At 51.4% G+C, this 19196-nt stretch overlaps 1 protein-coding gene across 4 annotated transcripts in view; it reads left to right on the top strand.

Moving 5' to 3' along the window:
- The window catches only part of hdac5 (histone deacetylase 5), a 62893-nt gene that overhangs the window by 6876 nt on the left and 36821 nt on the right, over nucleotides 1-19196 (top strand). For 3 of the 4 annotated variants that reach the window (XM_027021818.2, XM_027021819.2, XM_035525003.1), the window contains exon 2: nucleotides 4104-4335. In XM_027021818.2, coding sequence (XP_026877619.2) covers nucleotides 4314-4335 — 22 coding nt within the window. In that variant the 5' untranslated portion in view covers nucleotides 4104-4313. Of the gene's footprint in view, nucleotides 1-4103; nucleotides 4336-13950; nucleotides 14195-19196 lie in introns of those variants that run through there. The other variant, XM_035525006.1, reaches the window with a different exon arrangement.

Below are 19196 nucleotides of genomic sequence, written 5' to 3' on the forward strand. Positions count from 1 at the left end.
ATGTGGTGGTCAGGTTTTGCTCGGGGCTTTGAATGCAAAGCACCTCGTGGAGTTCTTTCGTAAGTCATTCATCGGCCTATAGTAAGCCGAACTTTCTTCACAAGTGTGAGCTCTTAGTACTGAAACACAGACCCTGTGTGGACTTGGCGTCAGTGACGCGGTGTGTCCTTGTTCTAGCACTTGGGCTCTTGCCTGATAGAACATGACTAATGGAGTGAAGGAAATGCATGTTTCTACATGGTTAACATTTGGCATACAGGTTAATACAGTGTTAATATCTAAGGGAGTTTTAATATGTATTGTTAGGTACCACGGCTGAGGATGAGGGTAAGAGACAATAAATATTAAACAACTCAAATTCAGTAAGCGATTCTGACAGCAGCGCAGTGAGGAACCTTTTGCACGTTGGGGTTTGCCGGTAGAGTTACACGGCCTCTTCTGTGTTGGTATTCTGGTGTCGTATGTAACACAGCGATGGTGCCTTATCCCAGCCATCTGGATCTGGCTGAGTCATCCAGCGTACCCACCAATCACAGCAGCAGAAGCAGAAGCCTGTCCCGTTACGTCACGGTCCATCGCCAGATGTCAGCTGGGACACACACTCGCGCTGGAGGAGTTAAATGCTGGTCAGAGACGGAGAGGTGGAGAGAGAGAAAGATTAAAAGAGAAAGATGTAGGAGAGTTAAAGTGATGGCGGAGCAGAGATGGCCAGAGAGAGAGAAATCACAGCAGTGTGGATGTAGAGGCTTGGAGCGTTGAGGCCTACAGCAGAGTGCCAGCTCGCTCAGGCCAGACCAACGCTCTGCAGCTACTCCCCAAACATACACACACACACACACACATGCGTGCGCGCCGAAGCCGTTGTCCTCCGAGCCGCAGCGCTCCCGACCCGGTCCACGTTTTGGCGCCGTCCCTGCTCTCCGAACACCAGCACGCACCAGCCCATAGCACTCCTGTAGCGACGGGCCGAATGCAGGTAACGCAGAGCTTTGGAGCAGGAACAGAGCAGAAACAGAAACTGGCAGGGGAGGGCAGGGTTTGGACCAGGCAGTTCTCTTCCACATGCCTCTAGCTTGTTTCATGGGACCTCTGAAAATGGCTCCAGAGAGAGCCAACATTTACATCGCAAGAAGAAATTTGGACATTTATGGACTTGGCTGGGGGGAATCTAGTAAACATGTTTTTTTTTTCCATTTCGTCATATTGCTGCACTTATGGTCATTGCTAATCTCAGTGTAATCATTTTATGTAGTTTTTTTCTGTCATGATGTGAGAGTGATGTATTTTAAACAGACACAGCAGTGTAATGAGGTTCTATATAAGTACTGTGTGCATGCATCTCTCACAGCTGTTTGTCTTTTAAATCATATGTTCGCAGTTAGGACACAAACTCGCTTAACGACCCAAGGAGCCTAAGTCTGTTTTTTTTTTCTAGTGAGGTCAGTCTTGCTCTTCTGGGCGACCGTGTGTCCTGCAAATACCGCTCCAGAGTCCAGTAAATGACGACTACTTCTTTTGCCAGGTGCCAGGTTTTTCCTCCCCGTTCTGATGTAAACTGGGTGGTTGTCGTGTGACATAAAGCTGACGAGCCTCGCACAGACTGCCCTGGCTTCCTCACTTTTAGAGGTCCGAGCATCCTAGATAGTAGTATCATGGTTTGCTTTGTAGTGTTTGTGCATGCGGATTAGCGTACTAAATTTGACCCTGAGATGGCATCTTGGACCATTATGAATGAACTGTAAACATATCGAAATGCCATTCAGTCAGCATTCGTGCACGAGTCCTTATTGGTTGATTTGCACATGACGTCACGATGGTACTGTGCTCACACAGCATGCATTTTTAACCTTAATGGGTTTTGGTGACAGTCTAAGACCACTGTGCACCTAACATTCACGTTTATTACATTATAATGCCACCTCGAGGTAGAGGACAGGTGAAAACCTCTGACACTTTCACTGTCACTCGTGCTCAGATAAGCGGCAGGACGCAAGGAGGGCGAGTGAGCTGGCACCCAGGCCGGAGACGCCACACACCATCTGGTTATTGTCTCATTAGCAACGCTGACCAAATGGCCATGTACTTTACCGTCCTGAGAGCAGGACTGGAATCGCTACACCTTAAACCGCCGCTGTGACCAACCCCTGAACCTGCACGTGCTGATAAGGGGGTGTTTTGTGCACTTTTTGAACATTTTTTTTAAAATGCTTGAAATGTGAGTAGAGTTGGGGAGAAAAACTCTAGTTAGTTAGTTAGTTGGTTAGCTACCCTCAGGCATCTGACTTCAGTTAGCCTGGCAGTTTTTTTAAAATATTTTTTTAGTGCAGTTTACAAACGTGAAATATTGATATTGCTGTCTTATGGATGTTTCCAGTGCAAACACTGCATGCATTATTCATATTGCTTTGATTTATATTGAAATAACTTTCTGGAGTACAGTAACAGTGCTCCGGAAGCGTGGTTTCATAACGTCATTAATGGAAGGTTAGACACCACCAGACAGCTCGATATATTTGAAAAATATATGGTTATTTATAATGTACTTATAATGTACTATGGGAATTTTAATTCAGCCTGGTATAATTTGGAGGCTGATTTAGGTTAATAATTATTGATTATAAATGTACATCTTTTATTGATTAGATTTGGATGTACAGTAGCTGCAAGGGAAAAAAACCCAACATCATCAGAACAACTTTCTTTCAGATACATTACCAGCGTAGTATTTTTGTGCTGAGCTATTTGTGAGGGTGGGGGTAAGTACTGGAAACGTGGGGTCAGGAACTGCCCCGTTAGGAGGCAGGGAAATGGGACTGAGCCGTGCAGCACTTTCTGTGAGTGCAGTTGCATGCTCTGGCCAGCAGGTGAGGCCAGAGGACACTGTGGCACCCAGACCTGGGTCTCATCAGAGCAGTTATGAAGTCTTCCCACAGTCAAGCTTCTGCAGAGCTGTATATGTCACGTGCGATGATGACGCGAATAATAATGTATTCATAAAAACAATGCATTTTAATATCACATTGACCACATTTTTTATGTATTCAGAACACCTTTACCAGTTTTATTGTTCTTTATGAAACAGTATTGATAGTATTTTTGTTATAATGGACTTGAAATTGTGGTTTTGTTATGGGGTTTTTTTGTCTCCACCTTGTTTTAAATATTTTTGAATTCATATTTCAAATGACTTCATTGATCATTTCTATTCTGGTGACATCAGCTTCAAACCTTCCATTCATTATGCAGTAATATTTGTTATTGATTTGAACAGTAAAATATTGGCTGCCATGCACGTGACCACTTGGATCAGAGGGTACGAAAGCACTCTCAGTGCCATTAGCCTGGGGCATTAGTCTGCTTGTAGTCTCATGGGTAGCGTGGGTAATGCAAAACCCCTGCGGTGTGTGCAGTTGCTGCTGAGCAGCATGGGTAATGCGCGGCCGCTGCTCGGTAGCGTGGGTAATGTAGTACCCTGCTCTGCGTGCCCAGCCTCTGCTAGGCAGCGTGGGTAATGCAGCACTACAGTTCGCTCGTCTCCACAGACCAGGGGCTGGGTGAGTCATCCCATTAGCTGCGCTCTGTCAATCTGCTGCCCCCTCTCTGGAGAAAGAGCTCTGGAGCGCCAGAACTCCTCCGCCAGCACAGCGGCGGGGGTATGCGCCGCCCTTCCGCTGTGGTGGCCGGCAGGTGCTCTCCTCCTAGAGGAGGCGCGAGACCACTTCTCATCAATGACTTTACAGTACTTCTCTTTTCAAACATTTTTTTAAAAGCTTGAGGTTCTGGTGTCCACCCCCCTTAGAAACTCTTAGCGCACTTGTCTCTCCTGACATTGGCGGTGAGGTTTAGACTTTTGCCACGGTTTAGATTTAGATTTGGTGTTTCGTGCGGCAGACACATGGTGATATGGCACAGTTCTGTGACTTCACAGATTGCTTTGTAGCATTTTAAAATTCAGTGACCAGTTCTGGGATGGGTTTCTGTGCTGGCAGATGAGTTGGATCTGGTTTGTTCTAGCACATTTAGGGGATGTATAAAAAGCAGCTGTGGGCTTGGATGGCTTTGTGCCGGTGCCCGGTTAACTGTCTTGTCTGTGCCTTTTGCAGTGACGCCCTGCTGACACCTCTGGCCATGGCTGACGCTGACGCTGACGCCCAGCGCTGAGCCACCCCCCACCCCCCCCCCACACGGACACGCCCCGTTTCTCACTCACACACACACGGAAGCACGTCTGTCTGCGACGCTCTGTCGGCCGCCGGCTCCAGTCGCTCGCGGAGTCTCTCAGCCAGTGGGGAGGACACAGGGCAGCTCTGTCCATGAACTCGTCCAACACGCCAGGTAAGGACCCTCTAACTCTGATCTAACAGCTCTCCTCCTGAGGACACGCCACGACAGCGCGTGTGCACACAGTTCGACTTTGGTTCTGTGTCATCCCTGGTATAGCTAAGGCTGATTCAGGGCCCACTGACTCTGGCTGACTCTAATTGGTGTTTATGGTGTTCCAGTGGAGTTGGCTGACTCTGATTGGTGTTTACAGTGTTCCAGAGGAGTTGGCTGACTCTGATTGGTGTTTACAGTGTTCCAGAGGAGTTGGCTGACTCTGATTGGTGTTTACAATGTTCCAGTGGAGTGTACTAAGAGTGATTGAATGATATCAGTAAACCCTCCCTCCTTGCTGGGAGCTTGTTTCATTGGGACCAAAATGATACACAAGTGTGTGCGTGTGTGTGCGTGCGCGCATTTCCGTGCGTGGGGGGGGGGTACATATTTCAGTTTGGCAGGACAGGACACAGGAGACACCGTCAGAAACTGAGGACAAGTCTTTGATGGTTCAGAAATAAAAGGCTGAATCTGTTGTAACCTGTATTAGAAGGCTTGTGTGAATGGGGCTGGCGTTTCGTCCTGCTAGCCCAGGCTGTTTGTGACCAGGACCAGTCACAGTACCACTAGGGCCACACTGTTGTGCTGGCAGGATGATGGGAAGGTGCTTCAGTACTACTGGGCTCGCCGTAACTACTGAGCGTCTGTCTCTGTCAGCACTTCTGTTTTTACACCTGACGTTTTTCATGGCTTGCCTTTAGAAGGCGTCTGCTGAGTCCACTCAACGGAAGCGCCCGTTCCTCTGACCCGCCCCGCTCTCCCGGCAGGTCGCCGCGACCCGTCCGTCCGCCGCGTGACACGGACTCTGTGGTCACGGACGCGCTGGAGGACGGCGACCTCTGCGGCCCTCCCTCTGACTGCAGGGAGGCGCGTCTCTCTTCTCACCCGATCAGACTGGCGTTTCCGTAGGCCAGAGTTCTCAATCTCGCAGCGCGGTGTGGTGCAGTGCCGAAGCACGCTGCACGTGTACAGCACCTTAAAAATCAATCCGTCCGTTAGGAGGAAAAAAACCCCACTAAACTGTGCAAAGCCTTGTTCCTTGAGGTCTGTTTGAGACACACTGGTATATGAATGTGATTGCGGGGAAGCTGGGCTTTAAAAATAGATCAGCTATTAAGTGGGAATGTTCAGGATTTACTGTCTCTTGTAATTACGCAGTTATAAAACAAAGTCTGGGTTTTTAACATTAAGTGGTGTTGGCCCAGACTTCATCATTCCTATTACAGAACTGCACTGACTAATGACTCCTAAGACAGTATACACTGCATTAATTCTGCATGTGCTGCCAACTCCTCCTATGGTGTTCTTTACATGGGAATTTTCCTTTCCACGGTGAAAACGGCAAAGTCAGTCGGCATCCTGCTGGAATTTACATTTTTTTTATTTCGGTCTTAATGTTTGTTGCCGGGAAAACCGACACGGTTCCCTTTGTCTAGTTTAACGGAGGATCTCAGCGGAGCGACAGTATTACCGAACTGCTCCAAGGGAGCACTGCTGGTGCGTCTGGCCGTCTAGGGTGTAGCTCCTGAGAGAGGCGTGCTGCCGCCGGATTGGCAGACGCCGCGGCACGGTCCATTCGGAGATGGGGCCTTGTAGAGAATGATCGTTTGACATTGACAGAGGAGGTTTGGCCAGCTTCACGTCTACTTTTGCTCACTGATGGTACAAACAGCGGCGAGCGTGCTTCATCCGGAGTTTCCCCCACTCTACTTGGGCTAAAGGTTTCCATGGACTCATGCAGAGCAGAATACGTCTGATATATGAAACACATCCACCTTCTGTTCATCATGTTAAACGCATTTTGAAATCAACCCGGTAGCATTCAACGGTCTCTACCCTCCTTGCTTTTACTTTTCACTGTGTGTTAACTCAGATATTTACTGTTAATGTTTTTAACCTTTACTGGGATCACACATACACTTTGGCGTGTTTGGTTAGTGTGCACTTCGTGGAGCTTTTATCACCTGTAACCAGGCTTTCTGGGAATACTAGTTCTGCCCCTGGTCGTCTGTAAATACAAGCTCCACCCCTCTTCTTGTCTGTAAATACAAGCTCCGCCCCTCTGTTCGTCTGAAAATACAAGCTCCGCCCCGCTCGCCTGCCGTCCCCGATGTACTGTAAACGAACAGTAGTGGCCGCTTTGCATCTTGCCACGCCTCCTGCGCACTCCATACGTGCTCCGCCCCTCGCTTAAACCCAGCGCGGGATTTTTCCCGTGGTGAGAACGCGGCTTACGGCGGCTGTCCTTGTCGTGTGTGTAAATGTGTGTGACGGGGCAACTCCAGACAACGTTTGGGCCCGGCAAACTTCGTGGCGATGACGGCCACCTGCGCGGTTGCCATCACGTGACCGTGATGCTGCAGTAACGCGGTATCATCAGAGCATCGTGATGCGTATCATTATAGTCCAGCTTGCGCAATATATCACAATAGAGCTCCAAGGCCCAGAGCCTTTCTCCTGATCTCCGTGTACGTCGCACCCTCGCCCTCCAGCCTCAAACACGCCTACGTGCTCCCATCACTCACTGCCTCCATCCCAAACAAACCCCCCCCAGGCTCTCGCCTCTCCCCCCGCCTCCGTGCGTTCTAATTAGAAGTGGTGACGGTCGCCCGGACCTTTATTAACCCTCCATCCCTCCGGTGACGTCTTTGAATGTCACTGGATACCGTGGCAACCCCTACTTGTTTCTCCCCTCTCCTCACCAACACTGCCCCGAGGGCTGGCAATTCATTGGTCCTTCCTCTCCGTGTGTGTGTGGGGGGCTCTGTGTGTGTGTGGGGGCTCTGTGTGTGTGTGGGGGGCTCTGTGTGTGTGGGGGGCTCTGTGTGTGTGTGGGGGGGGCTCTGTGTGTGTGTGGGGGGGGCTCTGTGTGTGTGGGGGGGGCTCTGTGTGTGTGTGGGGGGGCTCTGTATGTGTGGGGGGGCTCTGTATGTGTAGGGGGGCTCTGTGTGTGGGGGGGCTCTGTGTGTGTGTGGGGGGGGCTCTGTGTGTGGGGGGGCTCTGTGTGTGTGGGGGGGCTCTGTGTGTGTGGGGGGGGCTCTGTGTGTGTGTGTGTGTGTGTGTGTATGGGGGGCTCTGTGTGTGTGTGTGTGGGGGGGCTCTGTGTGTGTGTGTGTGTGTGTGTGGGGCTCTGTGTGTGTGTGTGTGTGTGGGGCTCTGTGTGTGTGTGTGTGGGGCTCTGTGTGTGTGTGTGTGTGTGTGTGTGTGTGTGGGGCTGTGTGGCTGTGTGTGTGCGTGCATGCATCTGCAACCTCTGCATCTGTGCGAGTGTGTCTGGCATTTTGCTGCATGTGTATGGGTACACAGTGGAAGGCGGGCGTGTCTGTACAGTAACGCGTGACCCCTGTTAACCCCTTGGCACTTGTCTTGGGAAGGGACTCCGCCTCGTCGGCTGTGTCACGAGTGAATCGGCCTGCTAGGCGCTCAGTTGTTGAGCAGCTGAACCCAGCCTAGCGGGCGTCCTCATCTGCCTGCCTTGCGCCAGCATCTTGCCTCCCCTGGCCCACTGCTGGTTTTCATCACTCTTCCCACACAGGAAGCTGCACTCCAGTCTGGATTCCGTGTTGTGTCTGAAATCTTTCCCCAGATCTTTGATGATCAAAGGAAGAGCTGTTTGCTTCCCCTAGTTCATGCCAGCTGAAGGCGCATGAATTAATATTTGACGGCACACGATATCCGCGATGTCCTCGTTTATTTATTTATTTATTTATTTATTTATTTTTTGCCTCCTCTCCCGCTCCTGGCAAACCGGACTGCCAGATGTCAGTCATTGGTTATTGAAAGCACTAATCATTCAAATAACAGATCTCCTTCACAACTCGTCCCCTCTTCTGGCACCTTCATGCCGTCAGGCCGGTCAGCGTCATAGCTGTGTATCCGTAGCTGCAGTCGCAGGTGTCCCGCACGGATTGAGCGGTTAGCGGGAGTCACAGACGTTACGTACGGAATGAGCTGTTAGCGGGACTCTTGGGCATCCCATACAGAGTGAGCGGTTAGCAGGAGTCACGGACGTCCTGTACGGAGTGAGCGGTTAGCAGGTGTCACGGACGTCCTGTACGGAGTGAGCGGTTAGCAGGTGTCATGGGCATCCCGTACAGAGTGAACTGTTAGCGGGAGTCTCAGACGTTACGTACGGAGTGAACTGTTAGCGGGAGTTACGTACGTCCCGTAGGGAGTGAGCGGTTGGTGGGAGGCGCAGACGTCCGGTAGGGAGTGGGCTAGTGTGAGAGCACAGGGGTGGGGTGGGGCGGGGCTGAGATGAGGATGCTCTCACTACTGGGAGACACCATCTTTAAGATACTGCAGGGACTCAGACTTTTCCTTCCAGATCTCTGTCATTACCTGACTGCATTAATATTTGAAACAAGTGAAGTGTGTGTGTGTGTGTGTGTGTGTGTGTGTGTGTGTGTGTGAGATCTGCCAAGGCAGTGCAGTTAGAGCTGTGCAGTGAATGAGTCATCACTGTCTTCTATTTGAGGAGAGAGAATGTGTGTGTGAGTGTGAGTGTTCGTGTGTGTGTGTTTTATGTGTGTATGAATCCACACTTTGGATTCTGTCTATGCCTTGATATGAGTCATCAAATGATATGTTCAAAAAAGGTTGTTTGCCTGCCTCTAATTTTATGTGAAGTTGTATGTTCGTATGTGTTATTCATACTTCATACGTTCATATGTGTAGTTCATATTTTTCAGTAATGTTTTCATTCCTGTTTGCTTATGTATATCTGTATATGTGTACCTGTGTGTGTGTGTGTGTGTGTGTGTGTGTGTGTGTGTGTGTGTGTGTGTGTGTGTGACATGGCCTTGCACAGCACTGCTGGAGGCCCCGTTTCCCTGCGCTCTGGGCTGCTGTGTGGGGCGCAGGCCCTAAGCCTCCAGCCCCTCCCACCGCGCTTACTTGTTCGTACCTGAGCTGATCGGGACGGCCAACACGGTGTTCATTGATCGTCCTGCCGTGCTGCGGAACGCATTGGCAGGCCTCGGGGCCGGCCAGCGCTGGATCGGGTTCCAGCCGAACAGAATGCCAGCAGCGGCAGGACACGCCAAAGTGGGGTGTGTGTGTGTGTGCGGGGTGTGTGTGGTATGTGGTGTGTGTGTGATATGTGTGTGGTGTGTGTGTATGTGTGTGTCTAGGACCAGTCAGGGAAGGTGTTGGACATCCCGTCTCCACAGAAACAGGTGGCTGTTGCAGGAGCCAGGCTACCATGCGGCCTGTTTGGCATGTCTTCCTCCGGGGCAGTTTGCTCTGAACTAAGAGACAGACCACACACAGTCTGCACGCCACCATAAAGCCAACCCTGATCTGAAAGAAGTGAAAATTTCAATTTCTTCCGGGTTTAAAAAAAAAATGTAAAAAGTAAACGAAGTTGATGGCTTGAGCGCAGTTCTGCAAGTGATCTCCTCAGCGTGTGGGGCGGGCCGGACGGCGGACGAGTAGGTAATTAGTGTTCATTTCTGCTCCTCCTGCCCAAGCTGAGGCAGCGTTGGTAGCCTTTGGGGGATTAGTTAAGGATCTCTGTGTTATCCAGAGGCGGCGAGCTCCCGTGCTGACCACGTCTGACACACTTTTTTTTAGTCTCCCAAGTGCGTTTGTTTACCGGCCCCTCCTCGCTGGTGGATCCCACCAGACCCCCTCAGGAGCAGGCCTGCCTCCCCCAGGAGAGCTGCCTTTAATTGGGTTACGTCTGACTGAGGGAGAGGGGGAGGGAAGGAGGGAGGGATGGAGAGAGAGACAGAAAGAGAGAAAGAGGCGGTAGGCCTAGATCCATTTCAGGAACAAAAAGTAAGCCCTACTCTCATTTTCACATCGCATCTTAATACTCAGCAAATCGGCACGGTGCAGCTAAGCGGAGTCTTGTTTTGGACCAGACGAGAAGAAGAAGTTCAGTACAAACTCAAAGTTAGTGAGTTAAGAAGCCTCGTGGAATTGGAGCCTGTTTACTTTAGTGCACCAGCTAAAGTTCACTAAGCTTTCAGGAAGCTTTCAGTTTCATTAGAACAGTCATACACACCCTGTGCATGTGTGTGCGTGCCTGCGTGCCTGCGTGCGTGCCTGCGTGCGTGCCTGCGTGCGTGCGTGCGTGCGTGCCTGCCTGCCTGCGTGCGTGCGTGCGTGCCTGCCTGCCTGCGTGCGTGCGTGCGTGCCTGCCTGCGTGCGTGCCTGCGTGCTTGCGTGCTTGTCTGCGTGCGTGCTTGCCTGCGTGCGTGCGTGCCTGCGTGCGTGCGTGCTTGCCTGCGTGCGTGCGTGCCTGCGTGCCTGCGTGCGTGTGCATATGTACATATATAGGCATAAGCGCATATGCATGTGAGCAGTCATCAAAGCACTCAAGTCCTTGACCTTAACACCTTTAGTTCATTAATGAAAGAAGAGAAAGGAGGAAAACCGTGTTGGAAGAGGAGCGGCGCCCTCTTCCCTCCGCCCTCCACCGCCTCAATATAAGCACTGCTAACGTCAGAACAGTCCGAAAGGTAGATGTCCCTATAAATAAAAGCGGGTACAGCCAGTCAAGCCAAGAGACAAGAACACGGCTGGGGGGGTAGTGCGTACTCCTCAGCCCAGTTCTTTGCTCGCCCTACATTGTAGTTATCTCTCTCTCTCTCTCTCTCTCTCACACACACACACATCCGTCTAGCCCAAAAGCTTTTGGCTTGTTTTTTGTTTTTTGTTTTCTTTTTTATGGAAAGTGCCGTCTAGGGAATTTTAGCTTGTAAAAATACCCCTCATCTTGGGGATGGACCGTCAAGACGGTGGGCCGGGCTGGTCGGCGTTACGACGCTCTCAAGAGCAACAGGTGGATTGTCCAGGTTGGGAGGGTGTAGTGACACTGGAGGCAGATCTGAGGAACATCTAATGAATGTTTGCGATAAAGAAGTGGGGGGGGGACACCGAAAACTGATCAGAGAGCAGCAGTATGTGCTGATCCCCCGCCAGGGTCAATGTATGGTCTCCTACACACCTGCCACACCTGCTAATCCATCCTGCTGGTGTAGTGCTTACAGTGGAGTACTATACTCACAGTGTAGTGTCCGTAACAGCTTTCACCCTACAGTACCAGAGCTGGACTGTAAGTAGAAGCAATACCTTAATAAAACGACATTACTTCTCAACACACAACCTGTATGAAGTTTTATATCACAGATTCAATTGAACAGACACACACACGCACAGAGTAGTAGAGTACATATGCATCTGCTCTGTTGCTTTAAACAAGGGAGCTTTATTTTTTTTAATGGACAGGCACTTGACAGTCACACCCTTTGATCCGAGGTGGTCCTCGAGTCCAGTCCGTTCTGACTGCGAAGCAGGACGTCGTGAGTGGTGACTGACTGTCATTTCTAAGAATACTGGCACACAGAGAGTTGATTCCTGTGATCTGAGGGCAACTATTCACAGTTCCTAACAAAACAAATCCACACAGAACAGGACAGTCAGGCGGTTCGGACCTAGAAGGAGGCAGAGGTCGGCCCTGCTGATCTCACTGGCAGGCTCTGAGCAGCTCTGCCCTGTAGGGGGCGCCGGAGCTTCTGAGTGGAGTCCTACCAATTTATACACAGCTCTAATGCTAATGTTTGCTTACCTGTGGATTTTAGTAAAACATCTCCATTAATATTCATTAATTCTGGCCTCTCTAATGTGAAATGGGTGAACAGACACTGTTTTCATTTGGAAATTAAACCTAATAATGAAGAAATTGAATTAAATTATTTTCCTCTTACTAATTTTGCTTAATGGGTGATTTACCGTTAAGTAACTTGTGCCATTAACACACAGTGCTTTTAGCCTCAAAAAAACTGTATATTCTTTGTTGTAAAAAAAAAAAAAAAAAAAAGTATATTCTACCCTGTGCTTCTATTATTATTGTTAATTTACATGCAAAGCCCTCTAATAAATTGTTCAGACTTTTTGAGGGTTTAAGTACAAAGATGAAAATCCTTTTTTGGGGGGTGGGGAAGGTGGGTTCGGCGGGGGCCGCATGTGAAACGTTGACCCCTGTGTTTGCTTGGGCAACATTGCTGACGCAGAGGCATGCAGCACTGACCCGACTGATGACGCCTTAGATCACAAACCGTGTGTGTGCGCGCGCGTGTGTGTGTGTGAGAATGTGTGCGTTTGTGCGTGCGCGTGCGCGAGCGCGAGAGTGTGTGCGAGTGTGTGTGTGTGAGAGTGTGTGAGTGTGTGTGTGAGAGATCTGCAGACTCCCTGTTCCCTGGCGTTGGGTAAGGTTTGGTGGTGGTGTTGGAGCCTGGCTCTGTCCTCCTGCCTCCTGAAAGCACTGCTCTTGATTGGCTTCCGTTTATTTGCATAACACAGAGTCTGCCCTCCTCTCCTTCCCTTTCTGCCTCTCCCGCTCACCCCCTCCCCCAGTCTAGCTCCCTTTATACACACACCACACACACACACACGCACACGCACACACACACGCACACACTCAGACCAACTCACACACATCTATTTCTCTCTCTCCCCCTCTCCCCCTCCCTCTCTCCTTCTCTCCAGGCGAGCTCTCAGCTCCTGCCTCTATTTATATCGTTGCCCCGCCCCTCCCCTGTCGCTCGGTAGCTATTTCAGGTCCCTGAAGCAGCCCAGTCTGTTTGTAAACTCCACAGCTCCACTCCACCGCTCTCTCCGTCTCTCTCTGTCTCTCTCTCTCTCTCTCTCTCTCTCTCTCTCTCTCTCCTTCTCTCCCTCTCCCTCTGGCGCTCGGCAGGGGAGGGTGTGGGCGTTCGCAACAAAACAGTCCAAACTCCGTTGATGCGGAGGCTAGGGCTGGCTGGGCTTGGGGGAGGGCGTGCGCGCGACGTTTGCGGGAGCTGAGCTGACCACTCGCCCATCGTTGGCCAGACCCTCCGCGCGCCTCCCCGTTTCCCAGTGAGCTACTTTCCGCTTCGCCATCCTCGCGCTCTCTCTCTTTCTCTTTCTCTCTCTCGTCTCTCCTTCACCGTTTCTCTCTGTGTCTCTCTCAGCCTCAGTGGCTTTTCTCCTCTCCGTCTCTCTCTCTCTCTGTGTGTCTGTGTCACGCTCTTTCTCTCTCATCTCTTGCACTCCCTCTCTCATCCCTTTGCTCACACACTCTCCCCACCTCGCTCTCATTCTCTCTGTACCCCCACCACCTCTCTCTCTCTCTCTCTCTCTCTCTCTCTCTCTGCCGCTCCAATCTCATTCGCCGCCGTTCCCACTCTGTGTCTCACTGTCAGAAACGCTCTCAGTCAAACTCCGGAGTTACCGCAGACACAACTCCAGACCGCTGCCGGATCCGGGCTTCCTCCGACTGTTTGGACTTCACGGGACACAAAGAGACGATCTCTCGGCTCCTCTAATTGAGTGACTCCCTTCCGTTCACACCCAACGCCGCACGCTGACCTTTGGACAAGTGAGTGGCGGGAGCGGTCTTCCCCCCCAGCCGTAGCTGCTCCGAGACTCCTCCGCGGGCTTCAGCGCGCCTGCCAGCGACATTTCCGCGGGAGCATGGGACTAAGCCCCAGAGCCAGCAGCCGTCCGTGTCGCCGGCACGCCGATAATTAACGGGGAGGGGGGGGGGGGCGGGGGGGAGAACTACGCGCGGCAGAGTGTCGACGGGCGGAGCGGCCCATTCCCATGCTGATCGTGCACCGGGGGTCGTGCAAGGCACCCCTCCGTGCACGAGGAGCTGTGCGCAGGGCTACTGGCATGCTCTTGAGACCCACCGTCCCGGGGCTGTGCGCGATGTTGCAGACCATCTATGAGACGGAGTCGTGTTTCCCGGCAGACGGCGCCGGCGGCCGAGAGCAGCCCGTGGAGCTGCTGGCCCAGCCGCACGCCGCCAACGTGCCCAGCACCGGTGAGCACAAGAGGGAGTGTGTGGGAGTGTGTGGGAGGGTGTGTGTTTTACTGCTGCTGACGGGTCGTGTGTGTGTGTGTGTGTGTGTGTGTGTGTGTGTGTGTGTGTGTGTGTGTGTGTGTGAGTGTGTGTGAGTGTGTGTGAGTGTGTGTGAGTGTGTGTGAGTGTGTGAGTGTGTGTGTGTGTGTGAGAGAGAGTAACAGACAGGAAACAGCATGAGGAGCGGAAATTAAGAGATGGGGGAAAGAGAGTGACAGAGTAATGAGAGAGAGAGTTTGTATGTGAGAAGAGAAAGAAAGAGAGATGCATAACGCTTGTGTCCTGAGTGTGTGCGCTGAGACTTTGAAGTTGGAGGGGGATGTTGATATTTGTGTCATTCTAAAAACATTTGTTGTGTTGTGGCTGCATGCTGATTCTGTTATGGCTGGCCAGGGCTGTGTTTGGACAGGCGTACCAGGCTGTGGCGTGCATGCTACAGCACCCGCGGCTGCCCAGCAGGTTTTGATCTGTGTCCACGCGTCCAGGGCTCGTCCAGCGACAGTCCAGGCATTTTCCTGCTGAGCGTAGTGTGTGCAGCGTTTAGCTAGCCGGCAGCCCTCTGGCTGTGCAAGGGTTAACCCGGCGGACGAGCCTCCTGCTGTTCTGCACCTGTGATTCCGTCTTATCCTCTGGGAGGCGAACATGCTGTGTCTGCTGAGTCCTGGGAGACGTGCGGCATGTCCTCGTCCCTCGGCGGCCCTGCCCCAGTTTGCCAAGTCAACAGCGCGTGGGACGCTAAAACCCCCCACCACACGCGCACACACGCGCGTGCCTCAGCTGTGGCCGTCTGACACCTGTTCAAACAGCGGCAGCCGTGCCCTCTGTGCCGCCAGCTGTTTGCTCTCGCCACTGATCTGTGGCCAGCCTTTCAGGGCTGTGGCTGGCGACCGTGGCTAGGATGACCAGGGCACGGCTGGTCTGAAGGCAGTGAGGAGCTCCCCCGCCCCCGCCTTTGAGCCACGACGGGCCAGCGGTGGGTCAGTCTGTCAGTCACAGATGTGATGGCGGAGGCGTTTGTAAAAGTCATTGTGGCTTTGGCCTTTGTAGATGGAGGGGCAGCCAGTAACTGTAATGACTCATGCATGGAGTATCGCGCTCGCCCGGCAGTTCTTCTGTTTGAGGTTCTACCCCCCACTCTCAGCTTTCACAAAGTCATAAAGAATGCGATGTGCTCAACGGAACGGGCTTTACGAGAAGCTGCCTCACAGTGGGCCCTGTTCCTCAGCAGGACCCGGGACGTGTAGGTCATTTATTTCCCATGAGGAGGTGTGAACCCCACGCCAGACTTCCTGCGCCTGATGGAGATCTGTCAGAGGAGAGGTGTCTGCGTGTTCCTCACCGCGCACAAGGGTCATAGAAGCTTCCTGCGTCCTGCCACACGACCTGTCGTGGTTTCTTTTCTGAAACGTTTCTAAGGTGGGGTTGTGCGGCGAAGACTGCTCTGTGACCGAGACCATGTGGCTCTATGGCTGGGATCACACTCCACGACGCAGGCCCCTCTCTCTACCCGAGCAGTCCTGGGCCGTGTAGTGCGCACTGCTGCCCCGTACCTGCAGCAGCCTGGAGGAAACGCGACCTTCAGACGTTCACAATGTGGTAACCGTCCCATTGGTTCACCCGGGCCACTGTTACATAAGAGGGCGATCAGAGTAAACTAACCCCCCCACCGCCATCATTACTACACCTGCGCTGACGTCTGTGTCTGTGTGTGTGTTCGGAGGCTGGGTTTGTTTTGGAGGCAGCTGTTTCTCACTGCTGCAGTATGAGGCCCCATTAGATGCCTGACATTTTGTAGGAAAGATTTTCTTAATGCAGGAGTGGAACAGATGGACTTGTGCTTCTCAGGACAGGATCCAGCTTTAAAATAAAACAAAATAAACACTTGTTCCAGATCAGCAGAAAAGCAGAGTGAACAGCTGCTGAAAGTGAGATTTGCATTTATAATATTACAGACTTTATAATCCAGGGTCCAGTGCCGCTCGGTTCAGGCTACTCATTGTGAGGTGCAAAAGCCAAGTCTGATTTAGAAACATCGCTCATGGTTTGTGCAATCTACTCTCTAGTTGTGCGCGTGTGCGTTCACGCATGTTTCGACAAATGTTAGAGGTGATAAATAGGCTGCCTGAGCTCTGGGAGGTTTTAATTAATCAAACCTTGGTTATGTAACAGAGAAGCCCCGGTGACAGATCCCTGTGAATTGTTATGGTTTGGGAGCTGCCATGGCTGCCTGGTTGTTTACCTCGCACTGCTCTCCAAATTCAGACAGATCTGCTACTTGTTTTATTTAGATGATTGCAAAAATCAAAGAAGCAATTAAAACATAGCCTATAAATAATAAATCAGTTAATGAGTTTTAAAACACACCCATATTTTTTAGGACAAACGAACAAGCATACTGCAGAAGCTACTTGCTGTGTTGATAGAGCTGCATGATATCACCAAAATCTCATACCATGATATTGGTCATTTCATATCCAGATAATGCTCCATATTGCAATACGGCACATTTACTGTCAATTTAAGGAATAAACAGTTTATAAAATGAAGACACATGGAAAGACACAGGTTTATTTCTTATTTCACTGAATTATATATTCGACAAATAAAATGTCCTTACTCATATTTTTTTTATTAAGAACTTGTGCAGATTATGCTTTACGCATATAATAAATATTCAATATTAATGTATGAATTATAAAAAGGAAATAGAAAAAATATAGTAAAAAACTTCAATTATAGTTGCAAACAAAATAAACATAGATCTAACAGTTTTATATATTCTTATATATGTACAAGCATAATATGAAATGAGCCGTTTTGCTGTCATCACACAATATGTCTAATATGTATGTCACATAGCCCAAATGTTTGTGAGATTTAGTGCATAGTGTTGATTTTTGACATCTGCTCAATATGTTTTACATTGTCTTAAGTGTGTAACTGCTGGTCATTTTGATTTCATAAAGGCTGAAAACACGCCATCCCCATTTCAGGGACCGCGGCGTGAGGTCTTGAGCTCACATAGCGCCATTTCTTTCACATAACTTTCTTTGTAATGTTAGAATGTGACGCACTTTTCTGAGCTGGTTGCCCACACGCACAGCGCCACATTTTTGCGCACAGATTCACCAGGTGACGCAGCAGTGATGTCAGAAGGTTTTCTCTTCCCCCCCCCCCCCCCCCCCCCCCCCACTGAACGAGACACAGTTGGTCCTGCGCTGAGGCTGTATGTGATCGCAGCGCTGTCGGGTACGCACTGCCTAAATCATGCCTCCAGCAGGAGGCTTTGTCCACAGCTGCGCGCGCGCGTATAAAAGTCTGTCTGTGTATGTGGTGCGAGAGAGAGAGAGAGATGGATAGATGGGTGAAGGTGTACCCTATGATAATGTATGCTAATATTCCACGCATCCTCGTCCCCGTCCCACTGTGGCGTTGGACTGCGCCTCCCTCCCCACTCACTCTGGCATCATCGCGCCGGTCTTGCGCTGCCGTTCAGCGTGCTGGTGCTGGGCTTGGTTCTGTTGGTTTGGGCCTGTCCAGCCGCAGCCAGTGCTTTGTGTATGTGGAGCCATGTGACTGCGGTGTGTGTGTGTGTGTGTGTGTGTGTGTAGGGCGCTTTCAGCTGGGCCAGTGTGGGAGGTGTGTGGTTGTGCTCTCCTTCTCCAGTTGGGCTGCTTGTACGACGCAGACGATTTAAATGTCGCTGCCCCGCTCCTGCCTTCGCTGGCTGACCCGTGGAGCCCCGTCCCTCCCCACCACATCCTCATGGTTCTGTTACAACACGTCCTCCGGCATGTTGTGCCTGTTCGCTAGGCCCCTGCCCGGACCCCAGTATAGTATATCATGCTGAGTATGAACAGGTAGGGCCAAGGTCTTCCTCTCTGCTCTGCCCATCTGAAATAATTAGACTTTACAGCAGGTATTTACAATATTACTGCTGCACTGATGTATATTTTTATTAAGAGGGCGTGCATTAACATAGGAACTGTGAAATCCAGTGCGGGGTCACCGTGAACCAAAATCCTCACACAGGAAACCGCCCCTTCAGCTGCTGTTGCCCTACACACATGCTAAGAATATGTCTGCATCTCATCTTCATATGATCCATTATTAGGTGTGAGTAGTGTATCGTCCTATTATGGGTGTCCGAGATATTTCTGGAGGCTGGCGTGTTATTATAGAAAGGCACTCGGGACGATATAGAGGTGAGGGGTTGAGACCGCGGGTTTCAGGTCCCCTGGAGATACGGGCCGTCCTTGAACCCCGCAAGCACCGACTGCATCCGGCGACCTGACACAGGCGGATGCAGTCTTTCACCGTGTTCTGCCAAAGTAATAGGCTTCCCGTCACAGTCCGACCGTGCGTGGATGTGCACGGCACGACCCCAGCACCTCTCCGGCCGAGGGCACCCGGCCTGGCGTTCCCCGTGGTGACGGCGAAAGCGCCGCGTTAAGTTGCAGCTTCGCATCTCCGTGTTTACGAGCAGCGGCGTTCCGGACGCCGAGCAGACAGAACGGCACGGAGCTTCGCGCGTTCTCCCGAGCGCATGCCGCGCAGCCTAGCCCTTCGTCACGGCCGTTTGGTCGCAGAAACCGCTTCTTCTCTTTGGACAGAGAGAGGACAAAGACGTCACCCCTTGAATTCGTGTCGTGCGCGCGGTGCAGCTGGATGAAGATGCGCGCGCGCGCGAGGACAGCGTTTCTCCGGCCTCGGTGTAGCTGCGCGTGGGCTGCGTGAACAAGCACCTGCCTACGCTGCGTGTGACAACGCTGCTCATCACTGGGGGACGTGAGGTCGCTCCAGCTCCGGGCACCATGCCGGTGAAGGAGCTCCTCGCCCAATGGGTGACAACTATCGCGGAGCCACCAGCGCGATCTCGCTATAATGCCAGTTAGCATCAGCTTCGTGTGTGCCTGCGTGTGTGTCGAGCGAAACTGGTGTCAGGGCTAGCGTGCTTTGTTCT

The sequence above is a fragment of the Electrophorus electricus genome, chromosome 4, assembly GCF_013358815.1.
Source record: "Electrophorus electricus isolate fEleEle1 chromosome 4, fEleEle1.pri, whole genome shotgun sequence".
NCBI lineage: Eukaryota > Metazoa > Chordata > Actinopteri > Gymnotiformes > Gymnotidae > Electrophorus > Electrophorus electricus.